A 23,961-nucleotide genomic window follows, 5' to 3' on the forward strand; every position below is an offset into this window, starting at 1 on the left:
GCTGAGGTTCCCGGGTAAAAGCCTGTCCTGGCTTGTTCAATAATGTGAGGATCCAATGTGTGCTTCTAAAAGAGTGAATGTATATATAAATGTAATAAAAAAGAGTAAACTTGATCAGTAGCAACACCCATGTCACATTGGCTATGGATAACCTTTTATTACGATAAAATCAATCTCCTTTTGACCAATACTGAAATACACATTTTACTTTTCATTATTTTGTTCATTCCCAAAATCTAATTAAATAGAATATCTATTTTTACTTTTTATCTTAGTTACTTGGGTTCGCCATTTTGGCCCAAGAACCCTACCTAGGTTCGAACTAGTTTGAAATACAAGTCCAGTTCGACCTAGGTTCGATAAGGGTTCGAATTTCCTTGGGCTGGTTCGAACCCGCAGTTCGGAAATCGAACCCGGGTGAATTTTGGCTGCCCATATCTAATTTGGGACGAATTTGAGCAAATTTTATATTTTTTGAGTTCCGGTTGCCCTAAAACATGAATGTAAGTAGGTTATTTTTGCTTCTATCATCATTTGTGGTGTGCAAGTAGGTGATTTTGTGAGAAAATAGGTGATTGAGCAAAAGAAGTTTGTGCAAGGTGGAGTTTACATCATATGATTTTATAAGACTCTGCTTCTAGGCTTCATAAATATGTATATATATAATTTTTTATAATTTTTACACATTTTTGTACAAACGAACCCAAACGAACCCAAAACCCTTTCCAAAAATTTTCCATACCGGCAAACCTGTATTTCGAACCAAACTCAAACTAGTAACTAAGCTTTTTATCTAGAAAAATTTAGATTTTTTTCCTCACTCATCTAAATTTTATGTGCATTTACAAAATTATATAAAGAATCTTTATTTTCATTCTGCAAAATTTATGAATAATAAAGGCATAGACTCTTTAAATATTAGCCAATGGTGAAATTTTCTGTATGCATGATCATGACATTTCTATGTGCGAAAATAACATCATTTTACCTAATATATATGATAAATGTTTCAAGAATTGTATTTAGTCTTCTCCATGAAAAACATATTATGTGGATTACAACACTAAGATCACTCATTTTATAAAGCTCTCACCATAGTGACTTTCATTTAACAAAACACTGCCAAACCCATCTATACCACAGAGGATATCCAATTGTCTTGTTTGTGTGTGATTTGTCAATCCCAGAAAGAAATTGTGAGTCTCATTGACCATCAGTTATCCAGCCCTCTTCATATTATTGGTCTCAAATGCATGCATTAGGAGTGTGTTGAGATAACTTTATATATTTATTATAATAAGAAGAGAGTTTCAAAGAGCTGTCCATTGAATCAGAGAAGATGGAATAATAGCAAGTCCCATCATGTGTCTTCCTCACTTCCAAAGAGCAACACTATGAGTCAAAGCATTGCACGACTCCAAAACTAATTCTTTTGCAGGCTTCCTCTTCTGTTTTGTGAGTTTTTTAGGGTTTCAATTTTTTGTTATAGTTCACATTTTATCAAATTTCCGAGTGATTTAAGCTCAATTTAAACCTGAAAAAGTCATTGAAAATCAGGTCAACAATTTTAACAGAATTCTTCTGTAGGTAAAAATTTGGGGAGGCTGCCAACTTGCAATTAATCATGAACAATCACAATTTATTGGAGTTATTTTGCCTCTTTGATCTATTGTACACATAAAATCAGGAGGAAAGGTCCTCATACCCACTTCAGGTCCTCTCCAGTACCATATGGTTACTAGTACTATAGACTGCAAACAATGATACAGACTAGTGGCCATGTAATCACTGAATGACATTTTGGACGAGTGATCATATGGTTACTACCGTTGAGTGAACGTGCAGTTACTAAAATTATCCAGATGAATGTCAATGCTAGTGATGCTTTACCATACAACAATTACAATATTAGTTAGTCTTTAAACTGTTAAAATCAGATATCTGTCCTTCAATAATATGCTAATATATATTGTAACAACACACACCAAGACAATATGATGTTGTAAGAAACTATCCAGGAGAATAAACTTCTAGCCCATATTCAAGATATGGGAGGCATATTACTGTATTTTCAGATCTAAATAACTGCCAAAAAAACATGCGGCCAGTCAGTGAACAAGCATCCAAGGTACACATCCTAAAATGTGCAACCCTGATTTATTTTGTCTTTCCTATTAAAGTAGTTTGATCCACAAAGCGTGCCAAGACAAATTAAATGTTTAAATAGTCCAATCTGGATTATTCATGCATTCATAATCAAGTTCGTATTCTGGGAAATAACAATATTCATCATCCCAAACTAAAAATGCATTTCCAACATCCAAACCATTTATTTTTAGCCATTACAACATTAAAATACCTATTATTGGAAGCCAGATCAGTCAATCGCATGCCTCATGTAAAGGCAGATTTGGAACAGTCATTAACAGTGACTGTTCTAGGTCTTGAAGTGACTGAAACAGGAGTTCCGGGAGGCTGCTATGATACCAACATCAACCCTAAAATTCCAAAAGTATAATCTGCTGTAGCTAAACACTGCCCTTTGTTACTTATACTGTTAGCATTTTTCACTCTAAAATCCACTCTGTACACTTCGACTCACCTTCTCAACTTCTGAAACTCTCCTCCCTCCCTAGACACCATATATAAGATGATTAGTGGCAACTATAAACTGAAACTCTGAAAAACACCTTGCAAATTCAACTTGTCAACATCCAAAGCTTGCCGCTGACTCCTACAGAGATTTTATGTTAGTAAATTCAATACCAAGTTAAAACCCTCATGTAATATATGTAAACTGAGAACTCATTGCCTAGCAGCAAGAAAAATATCGAGGCAACACCCTCAACCTTAGTTGCCAAATTCGCCTAAAACAGGCTAGATCCAGATTTGGGTTCGATCAGGATCCAAACTCTCACGTGGATTCATGAGGATCCAGATAGGGTCCATAATTTTGCTTGTGGATACGTCAAGATCCACAGCCCGCAGATCCTGATGGATGCATAGGCAAAATTACGAACCCTGTCCAGATCCTCATGGATCCACACAAGAATTATGTTACAGCCCGAGAATCCAGCAAATATCTACATGGATCCACACAAGAATTATGTTACAGCCCGAGAATCCAGCAAATATCTACGGGAATCCACGGACAAGGCTTGCTTTTTAGTGGACCCAAGTTGCAAAATATGAGCTTTTTAATAAAAAATTTGCCTCCAAGCCCTAAAAGCGGCCCTTTTATTCATTATCCTAGTACATCTGCTCTCTATTTTGCTCTCTCATTGTTGCAAGTTTGAAGTGAAGTGCTCAGATTCGAAGGCGATCGATTGTGGAGCTACAAATACCTTGCAAAAAGTGATTACAGTATACATTTCAACCATTTCCTTTTGTTCTTTCATAGATCATTGATTTATTTCAAGTTTTTCAAAACTTAATAAAAAAAATTCCAAGTTTTTGTATAAATGTTGAAGCATGGTTTTCTTTCAGTTTTTTCCCTAGATTGCAAGAATCATACAATGAGTAGTCAAGGCTCAGTGGGTGGAAGGGGATCACCAAAATTCAAAATTGATAAAGGGGTCTCCTTCATGGAGACACACAACAAGAATTACACAATGTCCTAAGGGTGGGTCATACATATGGAAACATAATTATTGCAATGTACAATATAGAAGCTCCTATTCCCAAGTGAAACTACATTTTTTGGGTCCTAGTGGTCAAGGAATTAACATGTGTGAAGGTAGTGGGGAAGATAAGAAGGGATTACCAACTGCACAAATAGAAACTTTAGCAAAAGAGCGAGAAGTTGCAAATAGAGCACTTGCAAAAGGAAAACATAGTGCTTCCAAATAAAAAAATAAACCAACACCGCCATCCAATCAAACTGTAGATGTTTTTAGGATCGATTGCAGATGTAGTTGCATTGCCATCTTAGTATATCCTTTCCAAATGCATCAATTTCCTCTTATATGTATTGTAAATCACAGATGGAGAGACATGTCTCCTCATGAGACATGTCTATCCATTATAATTAATAAAATAATAAATATATATAATATTTCATATATTAAATATATATGTTAATATACATACATACATACATACATACATACATACATATATATATATATATATATATATATATCACACTTATATATGTATATTTATACTAGTCTCATAGGTTTAGCCGACTGAAGCTACCAAACATTAACACAAACAAGCACAAGAACACATCCTTTTTTGCCTACGACACCTATAAATGATGAAGCCGCAGACCAAATTCCACTCACCTGCAAGAGAGGCCCATTAGGTAGTGCATTCCAAAATGAATTGAGAGACGTTGTTGATCATAAAGTGTGACATCGTTTAGTTGCAAATGGTGTTCTATTCAATTTAGTGAGATCCCCTTATTGGATGGAGATGGTGCAAGCAATAAATCAAGCACCCTCTAGTTACAGAGCACTTGTTTATGAAAAGTTGTGCACTACCATATTACATGATGAGAGAAAAAATGTAGATGCTCAACTTCAACCAATAAGAGATTCTTGGGTTCAAACAGGTGTATCTATTATTTTGGATGGATACAAAGATTGTAAAAACTGTCCATCGATCAATGTTATTGTTGTATGCCCCAAGGGGGCAATGTTTTTGAGGGCAATTGATTGTGAAGGGCAAACGAAAGATGCAAAAAAAATCTCGCATTCTTATTGATGCCATAGAGTCAATGGGTGCTGATAAAGTTGTCCAAGTGGTCATCGACAATGCAAAAGTATGCACGGAAGCAGAGTTATTCATAGAGTCTAGATATGATTATATCTTTTGGACATCGTACACCGTCCACTCTCTCAATTTGCTGATGAGATCAATTGGCACCCAAAGAGATTGAGTGAAACAAATATATGAGAAGGTTGAAGAGATTCAAATGTTTGTGAAAAATCACCACATGTCACTAGCAATTTTCAAGAGTTTCTCAAGCTTGGAATTATTGAAGGTAAAGTAAATTTAAGATTTAATTTTTATATTATTGGATTGCATAATATTACTTTTTGTGTTGTTTACATTAACATATTTTAAATGTATTACTAACTCGAGTTTAACATGTTCTTAGGTTGCTGAAACCCGCTTTTCCTCTCACACAATCGTCTTGAGACAACTTGTGAGGGTAAAGGATGTATTGACACAAATGGTCATTAGCCCCCAATGGGGCATTTGGAAGAATTCCAATACAGCAAGGGCCCAAAAAGTGAGAGCAATGATACTAGATAATGATTGGTGGGGTCGTGTGGATTCTGTGTTGGAATTCATCGATCCAATCATGGCAATGCTTCGCTTGCAAGCATTGATGAGCCATGCCTCGGGGATATTTATGATTCCATGGACACTATGCAAGAAAAGATTAAAATGGTAAGTTCTACATTCTTTTACCGCTATTTATTTGAGAGATCTAGATTCTAAAATTTAAATTGACATAATGACTAATAATTATTATTATTCATATCTCATATCCCAGGTCATACAAAGGAGGGAGAATGATCCTCAGGACACCTTTTACAAAAATGTGGAAGCAATTGTTCATCATCAATGGAACAAGATGACTACACCTTTTCACCTTCTCACATATGCTCTAACCCCAAGGTACTGTAGTGCTTATCAAATGTTTGTGCTATTGATATTTGATAATGTTCAATTGTATTATGTGATTCCCCAAGTACTATAAAGAAGTACTTCGCCTTCCAGGTAGAGTGGCACCATTTAGAGATGAGGAGGTTGCAAATGTGTATAAGAGGGCACTAGCTAAAATCTTCCAAAATCCAAAAATTGGGGTGGTTGTGAGGAATGAATTTGCTGCCTTCATCTTAGGAAATGATTTCCACCATGTTGTTATAGCAGACCAAAGTAGGATGGATGTCATTAAATGGTGGCACCTTCATGGGCAAGGCTACATGTACCTCCAACCTCCTGCCATAAAGATCCTATACCAAGTAAGCTTGTAAAATTTAACACAAAGTTAATTCCTTAACTTTAAGTTAACACTCTTGATTCCTTGAATTTATTTTGATTCTTGTATTGATATTCTCTTAATTTCTCTCTAGGTTGCAAGCTCTTTTCTGGCTAAGAGGAATTGAGTACTTACTTCTTTATCCACTCAGCCAAACGTAACCGGTTGGCTTCAGAAAAAGAAAAAGACCTTGTGTTCATTCACAACAATTTGTGCTTGTTGCCACAATGTTACATCCCTATTTTTGCTTAATTATAAAATATTCTTTATAGCCATTGAGACTTCATGCGAAGTTGAGTTGATTGGTTAAATTAGTTAATAGTTATGGTTTCATGTGAAATGGAAGTGTTGGTTATTCGTTATAATTTCATGGGAACTCGGATTAGTTATTAACCATTATGATGTGATATGAATTGGAAATGGATAGCTAATATAATTACTTGTTATAGTAATTTTGATAAATGATGGGGAATATGTTATTAACATGGTAAATTTCTTTTGCAGGAACACGACAAAGGGGGAAAGACTTGTTAGAGAGGGGATTGAGCACAAGGCACCACCTACCATAGAGTTAACAAGTATGAGTCCTAAACCGTCGTGGTCAAGAGAAAACTAGACTAGGCAAGCAAGGGTATACCCAGAGCTCACCATGTGCTAACTGGGTCAACACACTTATTAAAATAATACAATGAACAAACTAAGAAACAATTGTTACCTTTAGGGAGCGATTCAATCCTTCTTGCATATCAAACATGTTCTAGTATAGTGGTACCCATGGTACCTATATATATACAGACATACATATATATGTGTGTGTGTATGTGTATATTCAAATATGATGCACATGTATGCATACGTAAACTTAAATAATTAGCATATACACAAGATACACATATTTGGAATATTACATGTATATATGTATATGTGTACATACACATATGAATATATGTAATTATAAGATATACCATTATAATGGAACATAAAGAGTAAACTTATTAATATTATTCCATTTATGCCATGCTTTATATTTATTTATTTTCCATCGACCTATATTGTAATTGTTTCTATCCCCATTTGTCATTATCAGCCTTCTAAATTGAGATTCTTGAATATTAAGCCAAGAATGTAACTCATATTTTCGCCACCTTTCTTCTATCTTGCTCGTAGCTCCATTCGGGAGACCTCATGTATGCATTGAGCATGCATTTGATAAATGAGAGGCATTTTTCTCTATATCGCTGATTACTTTCATATCAGTGCACACTTTCATATCTGTGTCTACATTCATATTGCCATTTTTCATCTGCATTTTGCAGTCATATTGCCATTGTTCATATATGCATGTTGTATTCATATTGCCATTGTCCATATTTGCAATTTGCATTCATATTGTCATTGTTCAAATCTGTGAAGGCATCCATACTATGGTTGATTTGTACCTGCATTTGTCTCTATAGTAGAAATTACTTTTCCTACCTGCAGTTTTCTTACTGGTGAATGTTTCTAATCCTGGGATTGCTTCCATATTGCTAGAGGCCAGATTATCTACAATCAAGGGGTCGGACCAGACAATACAAGTTCCCTTCAGCAGTCGAGGGTGCTCATACCTCTGTTTGCAAAACCAGGTCGTGCATTCTCTCTGTACGTCTTTTTTCATTAATTATGGTTATAGGCTCTGAGTATAAGCATGTAGCATAGATGAAAGCTTATGCCATGAGTAGAGCCAAATGGACTAGAGTCCGAAATTGGATGTAATGATTACATAGCTGACTGCTTGAGTACATAAAATCAATCTGATTCATTTGTTGTATGCAACTAAGATTTCTTTTCAGAATTTAATTTAAGAGGAAGATTATAGTTCTGTGCAATTCTTATACAGGGGCATAATCCATGTCTCTGAGATAAGGAGAGGCACCCTCATGGAGTTAAAAATTTATGCAATGCCAATGAACCTTTCTTTATATATCTATCTTAAGCCCAGGTTGGGCAGAGAAAAACTTGTCTATAGTAATCAGAGTTTAATGGACAGCCACCCAAGATTCATGAAGGATGACCAGCAAGGTCGAGATTAAGGGTGTAGGCTGATAACAAATGATTATGTGAATATAACCTGCAAAACAAAAGGTGGATAATCAGTACTAAACTAAACAAGAAATGAATAAAAGCAAATAAACCAGACCAAGTCAGCTCATGGTGGTCTAAGGGTATAATTCTTAGTGTCAAGTTGAGCGGTGGGTGATCGGGCACATAGTGTCCATGTAAATCCTTGGCCACAGTATGTTTTGTGGCTTAATATGCTGCTATGCTCACTAGAGGTCTGGATAGTTTGTAGTCAGATGGATAGGTTGATGAAAGGTATTCACAGCCTAGCCGGCTGTGAGTTGACACTCTAACACCAGGATGCTCGGTGGCAAAAAAGGGGTGTCCCATGCCTAATCCCATGTAGGGAGGGCCTTTCTCAGTAGAGATTGTGTAGGGATACTTAAGGTCCGCGGTTGGGAGGTTAAGCCACTGACAATGCTTCTCCTCTCCACCTAATGCCAAGACTTGCTCAACACAAAAGGATCTTCTTTCATGTCATCATCTTTTACTGGGTATTTTACTTTTGTATACATTTTCAAAGTTCAGCTGCAGTTATGACTAGTTAGTTGTAATCATTATGATCTTATTACATATATCCAAAAAGTTAATTAACTGAATTAAACCGTCTTTCATTTCGATAATATGAGTAGTTAACTAGAATACAATTAATTTTTGTTGTAACTGTTAATCCCTTTCACATGATTATGTAAAGTAGTTGTTATAACTATCTTTCATGCATATAAATAATGGGAAGTGACATATTTTTCATTTATATTAAATTGTAAAATTATGGTTGGGAATTTAGCATGTTACACATGGAAGGATCCCAAGTACAAGAAGGGGCCCGAGAAGCTTTGGGATGTAGAATCGAAGACTCCTGATTTAGATATGACCATCTAGGATCTTGCTAGAGCCAATTTGGATGATGTCGATGATGAGAAGGATTATGAGTTCGCAATTCCCTCTACTACTAGTGGAACCGGTTTGGGTTCATCTGCTGATGTAGATATGGCACTTGTAGCTCATCATTACCCCTCTGATGCGGATTTTCTTGAAAATCCATTTGATGATTGAAATCAAAAACTATAGTCTCAACTCTTTTATGAGTGAATCATGTTACGAACTTTAAGTTTAATGATCTATATTTTGAATTTTCATAATTTCATTTTGTAATTCAGAAATTCAATGTGAATATGTTGATTTTCTTTATAATTATGAAAATAGATCAATAATCAAGTACACTAGATTCATAGAATCGTACTATGAAATGATTTAGTTTTAGAATTATGTATATTTCTCTTATTTTTTAGTATATATAATGCACATTGCATATATATATACACGAATCCCTCATGAATCATAATTGGAAAAGAAATTCACGAATCCACTGATCTAATTCATGTGACTGAATCGTCAACTAAGCCCTGCAGCATTTGTTATGAGCAAAAGCCCAATTCTATGGCCCGTTAATGGGCCCAATTGGGCAAAACCATAAATCCAATATTGCAAGAGGCTAGAGTCAAAGTATGGAGTAACCTAGAAGTAGGACAGAAAAACTTTGATGGTGTCTGAAGAGGCAACCCCAGATCTTTAGAGAAGAAATTGTTGCTCATGATCATATAGGTAATATTATTGCCACTGAAGCAAAGATATTGTGTGATGGCTTGAACACTATTGCAGAAGCCCAAGCAACTTGGTTTGTTGTTGTAATGTTTCCATCCAAACATATACAAACTAACCCATGCACTACCTTAAGTTGTTATGACAAAATTTCTTCTATCTTGGTGCTTGAACTAACCTGTGCACTACCTTAAGTTGTTAAGTTATGACACAATTTCTTCCAACTTGGTGCTTGAAAGGTATGAGGATAACTGTTTGAATATGTCATACAACTATGTTGCATGCCCAGAGTGATGAGTCGTATGGGCAGTTTACCCACACCATTTGAACAATGTGTGTGCCTATTGGTGGTCATATAGTAGAGTTTCAACGACGTACAATCAATGCATGGTGTGTTGTATGGTCAAAGGTTGAAGCCCATATGAACAAGAGTTTAGGGGTCATACGGCTAGGTGAGCAATTGTATGGTGGCTTCTAAATGTGCCAATGGTACTGTAGATCGTACGGTTCAAGTGATTTGTCGAAATGAAGACAGGGCTCCGCACAGCAGAATCTTTCCAATAATAGCATAATTCAATTTCATATTCATAGAACTAGATTGCACAAACACAAAATTTGAAGCAAGCATATATTTAATTTCAGATTCAAATAGCAATGCTTTGATTACATATGCATCAGACCAAATCTGAGTAGATACAAACAGTGGCCAATTGACGATGAATAGCATATCTGGCACACACAGTGAGATATCCGAGAGATACCTCCAATGGCAGAATTGGGTGGTGTTGGACCACTGAAATTGCAATGACAGAATAGGGAGGATCTTCCACCTCTGAAACTATGCACAACGATCCCTCAGCCTTCAGCCTCCGGAAATACCAAGAGAAATCAAAACCAATTCATAATCATTACAATGCCCAACCATTGCCTTATAAAGACCTCCAAGAAGAATCTAGAGATTTACAAGTACAAGCTAACAATATTAATTAATTTATTAGTTAATTTATTTGGGCCCTATATTTATTAATTAATTAAAGATCCTTTATTATTTTATTTAATTCTTGGCATCAATTAATTAATTAATTATTACATTAAAATCGGGGACATCACAAATCCTTGCTGCCCAAAGATTATTTGCACTCAAGCAATTCATAATTGAACAAAAGGCCATCAGCGCCAAGGTCACAAAGCAACCGCACAGGTAGAATGAGTGAAATGACATCCATCCTTCATTGTGTTGCACTATCAACAAAATCCTGTTATGCTACTCTAATATAAACATTCTCATGTTCATAGCCTTCAGGATCCCAAACATGCCAGTCTTGAAATTCATCCATGTAATCCTTCACGATCACTACAGGTGGATAGACTTCAAAATCAACTAACAATAGTAATTGTCGATACAAACAATTGTCGATAATGCCTACACTTCTAGGATTGTGATTCCATTTATGCGACTTCAAATCAATATCCATATACTCCTGCCAATTTAGAATCACTCTTCCATTCCTAAAACTAACATAATTATGAGGTTCCACTTCAAAATTGGCTAGGTGAGCAACCATATAGTCAATGCATGGGGTGTTGTACAACTAGGTGAGCAACTGTAAAATGGCTTCTAAATGTGCCAACAGAATTGTAGGCTATATGGTTCAAGTGATTTGTTGAAAATTGAAATGTAGATAAAGTTCTAGACAATAGAGTCTTGCCAGTAATAGGGTAATTCGATTTTGTATTTATAGAACTAGATCGCACAAACACCAAATTCGAAGCAATAGAGGTTCACACGAAAGATCTAAATAGTTTTGCCCAAGTGCAGTGATGCAAGTATATATTTAATTTCAGATTCAAATAGCAATGCTTTGGTTACATATGCATCGGACCAGATCCGAGCAGATACAATCACCAGTTGACAACAAATAGCAAATTTGGCGCACATAGTAAGATATCGGAGAAATACCTCCAACGGTAGAATAGGGTGGTATTGGACCACCGAAACTACAATGCAAAATAGGGAGGATCTTCCACCTCCAAAATTACGCATAATGATCCCTTAGCCTTCAACCTCCAAAAATACAAAAAGAAATCAAAACCAATTCATGATCATTACAATGCCCAACCATTGCCTTATAAAGACCTCCAAGAAGGATCTAGAGATTTACAAGTACAAGCCGACAATATTAATTTATTTATTATTTAATTTATTTGGGCCTCATATTTATTAATTAATTAAAGGTCCTTTTTATTTAATTCAATTCTTGGCACAAAATAATTAATTAATTAATTATTATTACATTAAAATTGGGGACATCACTATTGTTAAGATGGCCAAATGCCTTGCATTTGGAAGGCAATTTATTGATAATTATCAACAATCTATAGAATGTTGAGGCCCAAAGGTCCCTTTACAAATTTATCAAACCTACATGCTCCATTTTAAATACATTCAAAGAGTTTAAAATTTTGCACATCCTTAGAGATGGCAACGAGCTGTCGGATAATTTATCGAAGCATGTGGTTGATTTAAAGGACAATTTAAGGGAAGACTTTTATTGAGATCTTTTCAAATGTGGAATGGTGAGATTGCTTCCCCACACACTATTGATGTCTGCTGATAGTAATTAGTGTTTAGTCTAAAGGCAATGGGATGGGCATTTATGCATAGCCCCTATTATTGCAGATAATTGACCTTAATTTAGGTGAGGAATTCATGCACACTGAGCACCGTTACCATATAAATGTGGATATTGTCTCTAAGTTCTTGTGGACACAATTTGGGCAATGAAGACTTGTTTTGACGATTGATTGTTGGGCTTAGCAGCAATGGCGACCAGGCCAATTCCTGGAAAGGGTTTCAAGTGCAAAGAAGGTGATTGGAGGGAGTGCAAAGGAAATGAGGGTGATGTTCATCCTTTTATTGTTTGTAGTGCAAACTCAAATATTGACGAGTGAAAGGTAGAGGCCTGTGTGGGGTGGTCATCTCTAAAAGACTTTCTTGATGAGCAGAAGGAGATGAGTGCATTAGTGAACAAGGATGGTAAAAACCAAAAATCAGAAGTTTGAAATTTCTGACTATTGGGTAAATGGACCAGTGATGCCTCAAAAAGACAAGTGTTTATGTTGTTTCTTCCTAACCCAGTCCATTTTATGCTGTTTTGTTTTGATGGCTGTGATGTTTCAATGTTTATGCTGCTATCTCATTATGGATTCATGATATATGTAGATTTTTGGCATGCCCCTATGTAGTCTTTGTTTATTCCCTGTATGGGCTGGTGTCCGGGGTCTATTGGCTTGATGCCAATTTGTATTGGTCACTTGCATGGTGGTTGTAGGACTTGGACATAACGGTCATGGGCTTTTCTGATACTACTAATCTTTTATTATTGATGAAATTATCACTATTACCAATCAAAATAAAATCCTTGTATTTTGGAAATGAAGTCCAACTATTTGGAAAAGCATCCAAGTACCATGAAACACAAACAAAACTCTTAAGAAGTAAACATCACTCCAAGAACTCAATACTCAGATCAAGAAACCTCATAAACTTTCATGATCATAATACCAATCACCAACTGCTATCTTATGCCTAGGCATTGACTTATTTGGCAATATTCTGACTTACACCAATAATTGCTAGTTCTTACATCTAGGTATTGGCTTATTTGTCAATTCCCATTAACAGGTTTGTAACATTCCATCAATAGTTATTATGAAATAAAACATTTTACACAAGTTTGCAAACAGTTGTCAAAATGTTGTATAATAGTGAACAAAATGGCACAAATAGTAGTTGAACTTGAAATTACTCCAAACTAATAAAGCTTAAATTGCAAAGATCGGTTTCACATTATGCATAAACCACTGCAGACCATCTATTGTATTTAAAGGATTGTATTTAAAGGCTCTATCTAAACATTACATTGCATTGCTAGAACAACTATTACAAACTAGAACATGAGTGCTTAAAACCATGATTGTTGCAATGTTTAGTAAGCTCAATACCTATGTGTCTCAAGACTATGAACTTCAAATACAAATTCTAGATGAGCTTGACCTTCAATCGAAGGGGTTTAATCCTCAAACACACAATCCGAAAAGGCTTCCTTCATCTGATTGAACACATCCATAGGTTTTCCTCCTCAAGCCCAGACATTTGAACGCATATGGTCAAAATACACTTTCAGATTAGAGTTCCAGTGTAGAATATTGTCTAATAATCCTTCTATTCAATCTCTAAATCCATAATACCTCAAAGATCAAATGACAAAACCCACATTAAATGTCAAACTTGCATAGCTAGGGGCACACTTTGCCTTTCAATGTACTTTAAATCATGCCATGTGCCCCTCAACATACCAAGCCTTTGAACTCAAGTATGTTTCTACTGAAGAACAGGTTGTTGACATTCTCACCAAGCCTCTACCTAAGATGAAGTTTAACTACTTTCGGAAAAAGCTTGTGTTAATGTTTTATAGCTTTAGTTGGATAAACCTATGAATAATTATTTACACACACACACATATATTATATATGTTTTATTATATTAATTATATAACTAATGAATAGACATGTCCCTTGAAGGGACATGTCTCTTCATAGGCTTATCTCAATATAAATGATAAAAGATGTTGTAATTGAAAGACACAGAAATCACAAACAATGATTGTTTCATCTACAACAATCATTCAAACTTTAACATGGTATTAGAGCATGTTTCAATCCTGAGACTTGTGTTAAGAAATTTGTATGCTTGAGCAAGGAGAAGGATGGTTCATTTCTGCCACACTTCTACAGAGAGGCCACGTCAAGGAATATGATCATTTTCTAAGAACAATTTGCAAACTCACAATCTTCTACTTCTTTGCCCTATTGAAGCCCTCTTGAACTACAAGTCAATGAATACTTTGCCCAGAGAATGTCATTTTCTAATCATTGTTAATGTCACACCTTACACAGATTGTTGGGTTATATTAGGGCAATATTTCTACCAAGGAATATGAATAGTAACTTAGAAAGGAGTGAACATCTATCCCGCACCATGCATTGAGAGAAAACACAGACGTATGAAGGCGTTTATTGGCCACCCAAGCTAGTGGAAACGAAAACACGTTAATGAAGGAACCATTCATTGGCACGGATTTAATTAGCCATTAATATCCCACATGGAGGCATCAAATGGGGAATTATCACAACTAATAGAGAGTAGAAAAAGGAGGGTGACATGGAAAGAAGACAGGAAATATCGATTCAACGAAGGATGTGGATGCCACCATAGATTTCAAGACTAACACTCGTACCATGGTACAAGTTAAACAAATTAATCACAATGCTCTGTCAAGGATAACTGATGACTTGACCCATCAAGTCAAATAAGCCATAAACATGCCCCACACAAGATGACTCGAAGCTAGATCTTCGTTGCAGAGAAATGTCTTTGATCAACAACTTCAACGGTTGTCCTCTTTGTGGGCAGGATTCAATGTTCAAAGAGATCAAACCTGGATCATGCATGCTACACAACCACCAAAAATGAGGCATGCTTAAGATCATAATGATTTCAGCCTATGTTTTGCTCAAGGGGCTTGGGGCAATAGTTGGCCAAGACAGTGATTTTGGGCTCTCCTCAACACTCTGTCCCACATCTGTGTTATTTTTTCTAATGAGAAGACCCATATATATCAAATCAATAATAGCGGAATGAATCATGGTTCACAATCTTATTAGAGGTGATTCACAAGCTAAGAAAATTGTCGAGCATTAAAAGCACAAAAAAATTGGCATGGAGATAGATTCAGTGTTTTAGATATTGAACAATCATCTAACTTGAGAAGAGGGCATCAAATTATCATTCAAATTACACAATCATCAATTTTGACCACATTCAAAGAGCACTTTGATTATAATTTTTGGGTCCATATCTATAGCTCTACCAGAGATTACAAAGGATACATAGACGAGTCATCTATCGCAGACACCTAGACAATATAGATGTTGTGAAGTAGACAAATATAATTCAGTGTAGCTAAAAAATGTAGTCCTAGTCAGCACTACACTAGAGAAGGGAGTACTCTCGACAATAGTGATATCAAATAGGTACCTTTATATAATAACACAAGTAAATAAGAATAATATCCAATCTGAAGTTAACAATGATTTTATTACCAACACATGGTGGCCACTTTACCATAACATCGATTATATAGAAGAATTGTGATCTTCAAGTCAAAACTTCTCAGTGAAAATCGATTACCTCATAATCAACATTCACCGTCTCCAATCAGATTGACTATGACATTTACTTCACAAAGACTTGGAACAACTATATCGACATTATCAGATTGGGTAGCATATCATAACTTTTCCTAAAGTAGACTTTCATAAGGGATCATTGAACGCATGTAACAAATTCATTGACACTTTTGAAAAGCATTTATATGAAAGCAACGTCTTATCAAGGGGATACGATCCATTAATAATATCTAGTCAACATCACTGCCATCGTGGCAAACATAGGACATGATTTTATTGACTTGTACTCCATATCCTATGTGTAAAAGGACACCCAATGCTAAAAGTAGGAAGACCGCACCACGTGGAAGAAAAATTAAAATAAAGGTGAAGGGAAGCATAATCACTGATATTATGGATGGTCAAACATTTCATATTGCAGATCTTGAATTAAAAGGACGAGCCATGGAGATATTGATGGACTAGGAGATATAAGGCCCATACATTTACATTTTTCTCCAGCGCCAAAGACAAATCGAGGGTCTATTAAATGACTTCATGCCACCAACCCATTCGGTTAAGTATAAGGCGGTAAAAGTACTGGGCAGCAATCCCAAAGGGAAGTTAAAGTATATTTCCATACATTATTAAAGTAAATGAATAAATATATTTAGCTCCTTTTATATTATAATGTGGCCTATATATATAATTTGAAATAATGCATTGTAGACAAGTATAATAATTCAAGATTGGTACTTAGAAATTTATATTGAAGAGATTAATATGTTTCTTACTTGAGTTCCTAGAGTGTCAATGTAAGGATGATACTCAGCTCTATATAAATGGCTGAGTACCAGTATAGGGATTGAGGGTATCTTTGTATAAATAACTATACGAGTAATAAAGAGAACCTATTGTGCCAATGCAAGAGATGAGTAACTCTCATATAAGTGGCTAGTAGTGCCAGTGTGAGAGGTCAATAGAATCTACATATAAATGGCTACATAAGAATATGAAAGGTTCTATACTTCACCAAGTATTATTTTAGGGCAAGAGTTAAATTACTTACATTCATATATATATATATGCCTTGATCTTTTCTTCTAGTATGTTCTTGCAGGACAATGATGACTGATATGAGATTTAGAGGGGGACTGGTATTTCATTAAAGACAACCATCAAAGAGAGGGAGATAGAGAATATGTTTAAGTCAACCTTCGGTTATCTCGGTCATATTGATTTAGAAGGAGTAGACTATGATGAGATGGTTTTTCCCAGGATAAAAACTCTGTGTTTCAGTGTAATTTTGTTTATATTGTTAGTTCAAAATTTAATATGGTAACTAGGTTGTTGAAGTTCTGAGTTTGAGCTAGTTTCTTTTCAGTTACCTCCTTGATCTTCTTAGTTTATAAAGATGGTGAACGGTCTTAAAGTCAGGGATAGATTGGAAGGATCTTCAAACTTTGTTTCTTGAAAACCAAGAATTCTAGTTGCTCTTGAAAAAAATGATTTATTGGAGCATGTTAACTCTGCTGTTTCTGAACCATCTGGTGAGGCTACTAAAGCGCAATGAAAGAAAAAACAAGTAATGAATAAGAAGATTATGATAGACTCCGCTAAGGATCATCTGATTCCAATTATCTCCAAATTGGAAACAGCTAAAGCAGTGTTTGACAACTTGAAGGAGTTATATGAGATCAACAACGCCAATCAAGCTCTTGACTTGAGAAGTGAATTGCTACATATTAAGATGTCTAGAGGAGAATCTGTGGTCTTTTATTTCATGAAGATTACAGAATTAAAAGATCAACTTGCTTCAATAGGTGAATCCTTTAGTGATAAAGATCTGGTCATGATTGTTATGAATGGACTTCCTCGATCATTGGGAGTCATTTATTCAAGGCATCAATGGTAGAGGTGAACTTCCTAATTTTGATCGCTTAGGGGGAGATTGTATTCAAGAAGAAAGAAGGCTCGAAGCAAGAGGCATTAGTCGAAAATCCTTCATTGAAGATGACCATGTCCTTGCTGCTCATACTTTCAAAGAAACAGGGAAGAGAGGCAATTTTAAAAGAATCAGAGAGAGAAGCCTTGATTCTTCTCTTGGCTTCAAGAAAATGATATGAAATCTCTCTCACATTCAGTGCTTTAGATGTGACAAGTTTGATCACCATGCAAGAGATTGTCATATGAAACCAAATCCTTCTCATGGAGTTGTTGTTGCAGATGTAGAGAAATTCTCTCCAAAAAAGGAATCTTGCAATAATTGTAACAAGCTATTTTTTCCAACCTTAAAGAACAATTAATAAAACATTGATTTCATTACTTTCCATGTTCACATGCACATAAGATAGTTATAACAATTACTTATTACTTTATACATTCATATAAAAGAGATTGACAGTTATAACAGATTAACTGAATATAAAACTGTTATCCAAACAATATCTACAAATGCCGAAATAAATAATTATGCACATGAACACAATGACACAATGAGTTTACATGGAAACCCAATGCAGGAGAAAAACACAGCAAATGATTTTCTTTTTACCATCACTGCTTTACTCTTTAACGGCAATTTAAATTAAACTTATCTGCAGGTAGTGTTTTATTAATATCATATATTTTCCTTTTTACTTATAACCATATGTGTTTGCTTTATGAAATTGTCGGCACATGAGGATCATTAATCCTTGTTATCGCTGACCTGTGCTTCAAACATTATCAACATTCGAATATCTTATGAATCTGCTTATAGGTATCTTTCCTTCATTCTGCATATCATTTTTTATGGTGTAGAGACTCCAGCACTTGACTCCAACCCGATAACATGTTTTTACTAAACCTTCACATAGCTGATAATTTGGCTCTTACTTGTAATCAAGAACATCTGGCAATAAAGTTGCTTGGTAAAAGATCTAAACGTTGGGTGGTGTCAAACTGCTGCTTGTTCAATGATCCCCTTTTTTTAATATCTTTGTCTTTGTAAACGTTGTTCATCATAATCTCAATCACTGCATATTAATTATTTAATCTCCAAGTGAACGTGGTAGCATAGGGTTATAACTTTAGTTTGTAGGTATATCTTCATCGTGTCTTGCTTGGATTGGACAAGAATCGCTTCAGACTGTGTGTTTTATTTATCTGTCTTCCATCACCATCTATCTTACTTGTACTTTATCACTGTATATGCTGACTCATGTTATACATGCTGACGACATCACTTACGACCCAACAATGCTATATCAGGATGTTTCGAATCAGTCCAGAGTTATTTAATTGATCTAAAATTATTTGTCTTGGACCTCCTGCAGCATATCCGATGGTGCATGTATTTGTCACTCCTTATTTGGCATCGTTACTTTCTATACCAATCATTTCTTTCCTTTATCTGAAGTCATGGTATGATTTGGGATTCATTCATAATTTGTGTGTCTATTACATTGCTAATAGATCCCCATTTCACAATGTCACAGCCAATGACTTGGCAAATATAATGCCGCTTTCACAATTCATCTAGATTCCCTTTGTTTTTGCCAATAATACCATTCACGTGGAGTCGCTTATATAATTTGTTCGCTTTAGAGTGTCATAACAAACCATAGTAACGAGAATCGCCCAAAAATCGCCTAAATCAGCGATTCCGCGACCCGATTCATCCTGCGCGATTTTTTTTGAATCGTGAATCGATATCGCCGATTTCTGGGCCATGAATCGCCTGAATCGACGATTCAGGCGATTCCTGTAAAAATCGCCAAAATCGCCTTAAAAAATCGGCTATGAATCGCCCACGGCATGTAAAAAGGGAAGTTGAAAATTTTTTAAAACTCACTTGTTTTTTTCACTTTGTTTTTGACCTATTATCTTTGTTATAACCCTAAAGGGCCTTCTATTTGTGAAGCATGAGTAGAAGAGAGGAAAAGTGAGAGAGAAGAAGAGAAAAGAAAAGCCATAGGTTTCCAACCGGCAAGGAGGAGCACCAAAGAGATCAGCAGGCCATTTGGGAAGCCCATCAATTGCTTTGGGAGCATTAAGGAGCCAATATCAACACTCCTCAACTCATTTGCAAGAGGTAAGTGCTTTTTTTTTCTTGCATGTTAGTGTATTATGCATTTTTTGTTTAATTTTTAGTTTTTTGTTAAATTTCTATAGTTTTCAAGAATTTTAGTGTAAATCTTGAATGTTCTTTATTTTTACTAAGTTGCAAGCTAGGGTTTGTTGTTTTCTAATTTTTATTAGCTTCAAACTTTGATATTTTACATAAAAAAATTTATTGCAGCAGCCTTTGCTCTCATTTTTCGCAAATTCCAATGGGTAAAAAATATGAATGTCGGAAATATAATGAAGAGTTTCTTGGAAGAACCAAATATCAAACAAAATGCATGTTTTGTAAAGAAAAAATAACTTCCAGGGGTATTTATAGATTGAAATTCCACATTGCTGCTATACCTGGACATGATGTTACAGTTTGCACTCACCAACCTCCTGAGGCAAAACGCACTTGCTTAATGGCATTAGAAAAAATTGAAAAAGACAAAGCAAATAGGAAAATGCAAGTTGAAGGGTTAAGGGGTATTTGCTCCCATGTTCCCGCATCCGCAGCCGCATCCACATCTGCATCTGCATCAGCTTCCGCATCCATAGGTTGTGTTGGAGAGGGTTCTTCTAGGCCTCCTTTTTATCCTAGTTCTTCTGCTTGTGCTAGTGCTAGTGCTAGTCGGTCACATACTGAAACAGAGTCCCACACCAACCTATTGCAACCTAGAGTGCGAAAAAACAGAATGGATAGTTACTTTGTGCCCCGCACTACTCCTGGTTCCCAACCCACGCTTGAGGGCATGGGTTTCAATAAGGAGATTCACGATGCTGCCAAAAAAGAGATCTGCAAATTTTGGTACTTTTGCAACATTCCATTTATTGCAGCCAGGTAATTGATTCTTTTTTCTTTGTTTTCTTTAAAGCTAAAATTAAAAGTAATTGTAAAACTTTAATTATATCTACTTGTTTTATAATTTGAGTCTTTGACATCTAAACTTTTATTTGTGACAAGGCTCCTTATTGGCAGAATATGATAGATGCGGTTGCTATTTGTGGTCCGGGGTTTAAAGCCCCAACTGAGGCTGAGTTGAGCGGATACCTCCTGGATGAGATGGTAGAGGACATGAGGGTTGACCTCAAGGAGAACCGAAAGGAATGGATTGCAAAGGGTTGCACCATCATGACTGATGGTTGGACCGATAGGAGTAATAGAACACTCATCAATTTTCTTGTATCCTATGGAGGTGATTGATCATTCTACTTTCCTACATACATTGTAAATTTTGATTTGTTGAATGCTAATTTGTTAATGATCCATTTAATATTATAATTCGTTGTTTTGTTACTTGTAGGATATACCATGTTCATAAAATCCATTGATGCTTCCGCACATGTGAAAAATGCCACATATTTATGTGAGGCTATTGAGGAAGTTATAGCAGAGGTGGGAGAACAAAATGTGATCCAGGTGGTGACGGATAATGCAGCAAATTATGTTGCAGCAGGTAAACTTTTAACTTTGCAAGTTTTGAAAATAAATTTATTTGAATTTTGAAATTTGAGTTTCTAATTGACTTAAAATTGTTGTAGGTAAACTTTTGATGGAGAGGCACCCCACCATATTTTGGTCCCCTTGTGCGGCACACTGCATTGACCTCATGTTGGAGGAAATTGGCAAACTTGAGTTTGTCAAGTCATGTGTGGAAAGGGCAAAAAACATATGCAAATTCATTTATAATCATGCATTTGTCCTTAGCACAATGAGGAAGTACACAAAAGGCAAGGAGTTAGCTCGCCCAGGTATTACGAGGTTTGCCTTGAATTTCATCACCTTGCAATCCTTGTTGACATCAAGGGATGGATTGAGGAGCATGTTTGTTGGGCAGGAGTGGATTTGCTCTTCCTATGCTACGACCACTATAGGGTTAGATGTGGCGGATTGCATATTTGATGAGGATGGTTTTTGGAAACCCGCTAGAGAAATCCTTAAGGTAAATTTATTGCAATTTAACATTTAGTATTTTTCTTTTACTTTAAGTTATATTATTTTATATTTAAGTTTTGACTCAAATTTTTTGTTTTACTTTATATGTAGGTCACTGAGCCCCTTGTAGGTTTGCTACGAACTGCTGATGGGGAGAAGCCCTCTATGGGCTACATTTATGAGGGCATGGATAGGGCCAAGGAGGCCATCAGAGCCCAATATGCATGAGTGCAGGAGAGGTATGGCCCTATTTGGGACATCATCGATAGGAGATGGCAGAATCAGCTCCATCGACCCATCCACGCAGCAGCTTACTATCTGAATCCGACATTTTGTTTCCGTCTTGAGTTCAAGGCGGATGCGGAGGTTCTCACTGGCTTATACACAGTGATTCAGAGATTGAGTAGCGATGAAAATAGCGCTGCTGCGATTGTTGAGCTAGACCAGTTCAACAATAAGGAGGGGCCACTTTTTAATGGCAAGATGGCCATATATGCTCAGACAACACTATAGCCAGGTAAAAATTAAATAATATATTCAATGTTCATGAATCTAGATTCTAAACTTAAAGTTGATTATATAATGCATTAATTTTAGAGTTGTAACCTATAAATGAGACTAATTGTTTTTGTTTTTTCCTTATTTCAGATAGATGGTGGCAAATGTTTGGGGCCACAACCCCAAACCTTCAAAAAATTGCCATCCGCATTCTGAGTCAGTCGAGCAGCGCTTCTGGATGTGAGCGCAGTTGGTCCATGTTCGAGCACATCCACTCGAAGAGGAGAAATAGGTTGACAGTGTAGAAGTTGAATGATCTTGTCTTTGTTCATTACAACCTTCGTCTTCGGATCAGACAGATTTTGGGCGCTGACTCCTCTCCGATCATTCTAGAGGAGATTGATCCAGAATCAGAGTGGATCACAGAGACCGTGGACCCAATCTTCACTGAGGAAGACCGCGCATGGGTCGACCAAGTGGATGTAGAGGCTGAGGCTGTGGCCAGGGCAGAGGAGGCAGCTAGAGCACGTTCAGGCATTGGTAGACGCACACGCGCACGCACAGACGCAGGCCCTAGAGACGTTATTCATGAGCCCATTGCCCATGCAGGGGACATGGCTCGACGGTCCTCTAGGACCTACCTTACACGCCTTTCTCATAGGCAAATTGGATACTCAGAGGCTGAGGTTGAGGCTGCAGCAGAGCTAGAGGATGATGATGAGGATGATGAGGCTTGAGCTGGAGCCTTGTTTTTATATTTTGTTTACACTGTATAGATATTGATAATTTGATAGTGATACTGAATCACTGATAGACATATGTTTCAAACTTTCGTGGATCTTCATCTTAGATTTATACATACATTTATGATTTGATGTCTTATAGATCTTCATGATTTCATCTTACTGATTCTATGATTTCAATCATTATGATCATTTGATTTTTATTTACTTCAGCTAGCATACAATTTACATTTTAGTACATAATGATAACATAGTTACGTATGTGATGGATTTTATGTTTCATGTTTATGTATGTTAGATTCTATTTGATGATGTTATAGTGTTTTTAAGTTATATTCAATAAAAGGTGCATGAAATAAGTCTTAAATTGTTAAAATCTTTACATTTAAAGGGTTTTTTCGATTTTGCCAATTCACCGGCGATTCACCCCCGATTCACGATTCGATTCGGCCGTGCCGATTCCGATTCACGATTCAATTCGGCCGTGCCGATTCCGATTCACGTTACTATGTAATAAACAGACTCATAATATTTTAATCAGGACCTTTATATGTTGTTATTCTTTCCTTCATTGAGATTATATTGTTTTTTCATATTAGCGGGTGCCGCTATTTGTTCTACGCTAGAACCATTCCAATCGCATTGACTATAATGATATAACTGATTTTTGCCCTTTCTAATATGACTGCGCTTGTTATTGAATCTGTTTACCATACTGGGTAAAGAAAACAATGCATACAGATAATAGAACAGAACAGCAGATAAGA

General features: G+C 36.0%; 2 protein-coding genes and 1 long non-coding RNA gene across 4 annotated transcripts in view; 2 read left to right on the forward strand and 1 right to left on the reverse strand.

Moving 5' to 3' along the window:
* The window catches only part of LOC149537139 (citrate synthase, mitochondrial-like), a 241,296-nt gene that overhangs the window by 62,072 nt on the left and 155,263 nt on the right, over positions 1–23,961 (reverse strand). The window lies entirely within an intron of this gene.
* On the forward strand, positions 5,180–21,835 carry LOC149537140 (uncharacterized). The gene is made up of 5 exons (XM_089803600.1): positions 5,180–5,400; positions 6,500–6,573; positions 21,322–21,474; positions 21,560–21,769; positions 21,825–21,835. Exons 1-5 carry the CDS (start codon positions 5,180–5,182, stop codon positions 21,833–21,835), a joined length of 669 nt encoding a protein of 222 aa, XP_089659726.1.
* Positions 21,818–22,181, forward strand: LOC149537141 (uncharacterized). Its single transcript, XR_016358010.1, has 2 exons — positions 21,818–21,960; positions 22,065–22,181. It is a non-coding gene; the product is annotated as an uncharacterized LOC149537141 (long non-coding RNA).

The sequence above is a fragment of the Cupressus sempervirens genome, chromosome 10, assembly GCF_028749045.1.
Source record: "Cupressus sempervirens isolate cs-2001-9-10 chromosome 10, ASM2874904v1, whole genome shotgun sequence".
NCBI lineage: Eukaryota > Viridiplantae > Streptophyta > Pinopsida > Cupressales > Cupressaceae > Cupressus > Cupressus sempervirens.

Excerpts from the sequence above, each read along its gene's own strand:
- LOC149537140 (XM_089803600.1), top strand. The coding sequence starts at position 5,180 with ATGGTCATTAGCCCCCAATGGGGCATTTGGAAGAATTCCAATACAGCA. Across the intron at positions 5,401-6,499 it reads TGCAAGAAAAGATTAAAATG|GAACACGACAAAGGGGGAAA; the intron begins GTAAGTTCTACA and ends TTTCTTTTGCAG. Across the intron at positions 6,574-21,321 it reads ACCTACCATAGAGTTAACAA|GATATACCATGTTCATAAAA; the intron begins GTATGAGTCCTA and ends TGTTACTTGTAG.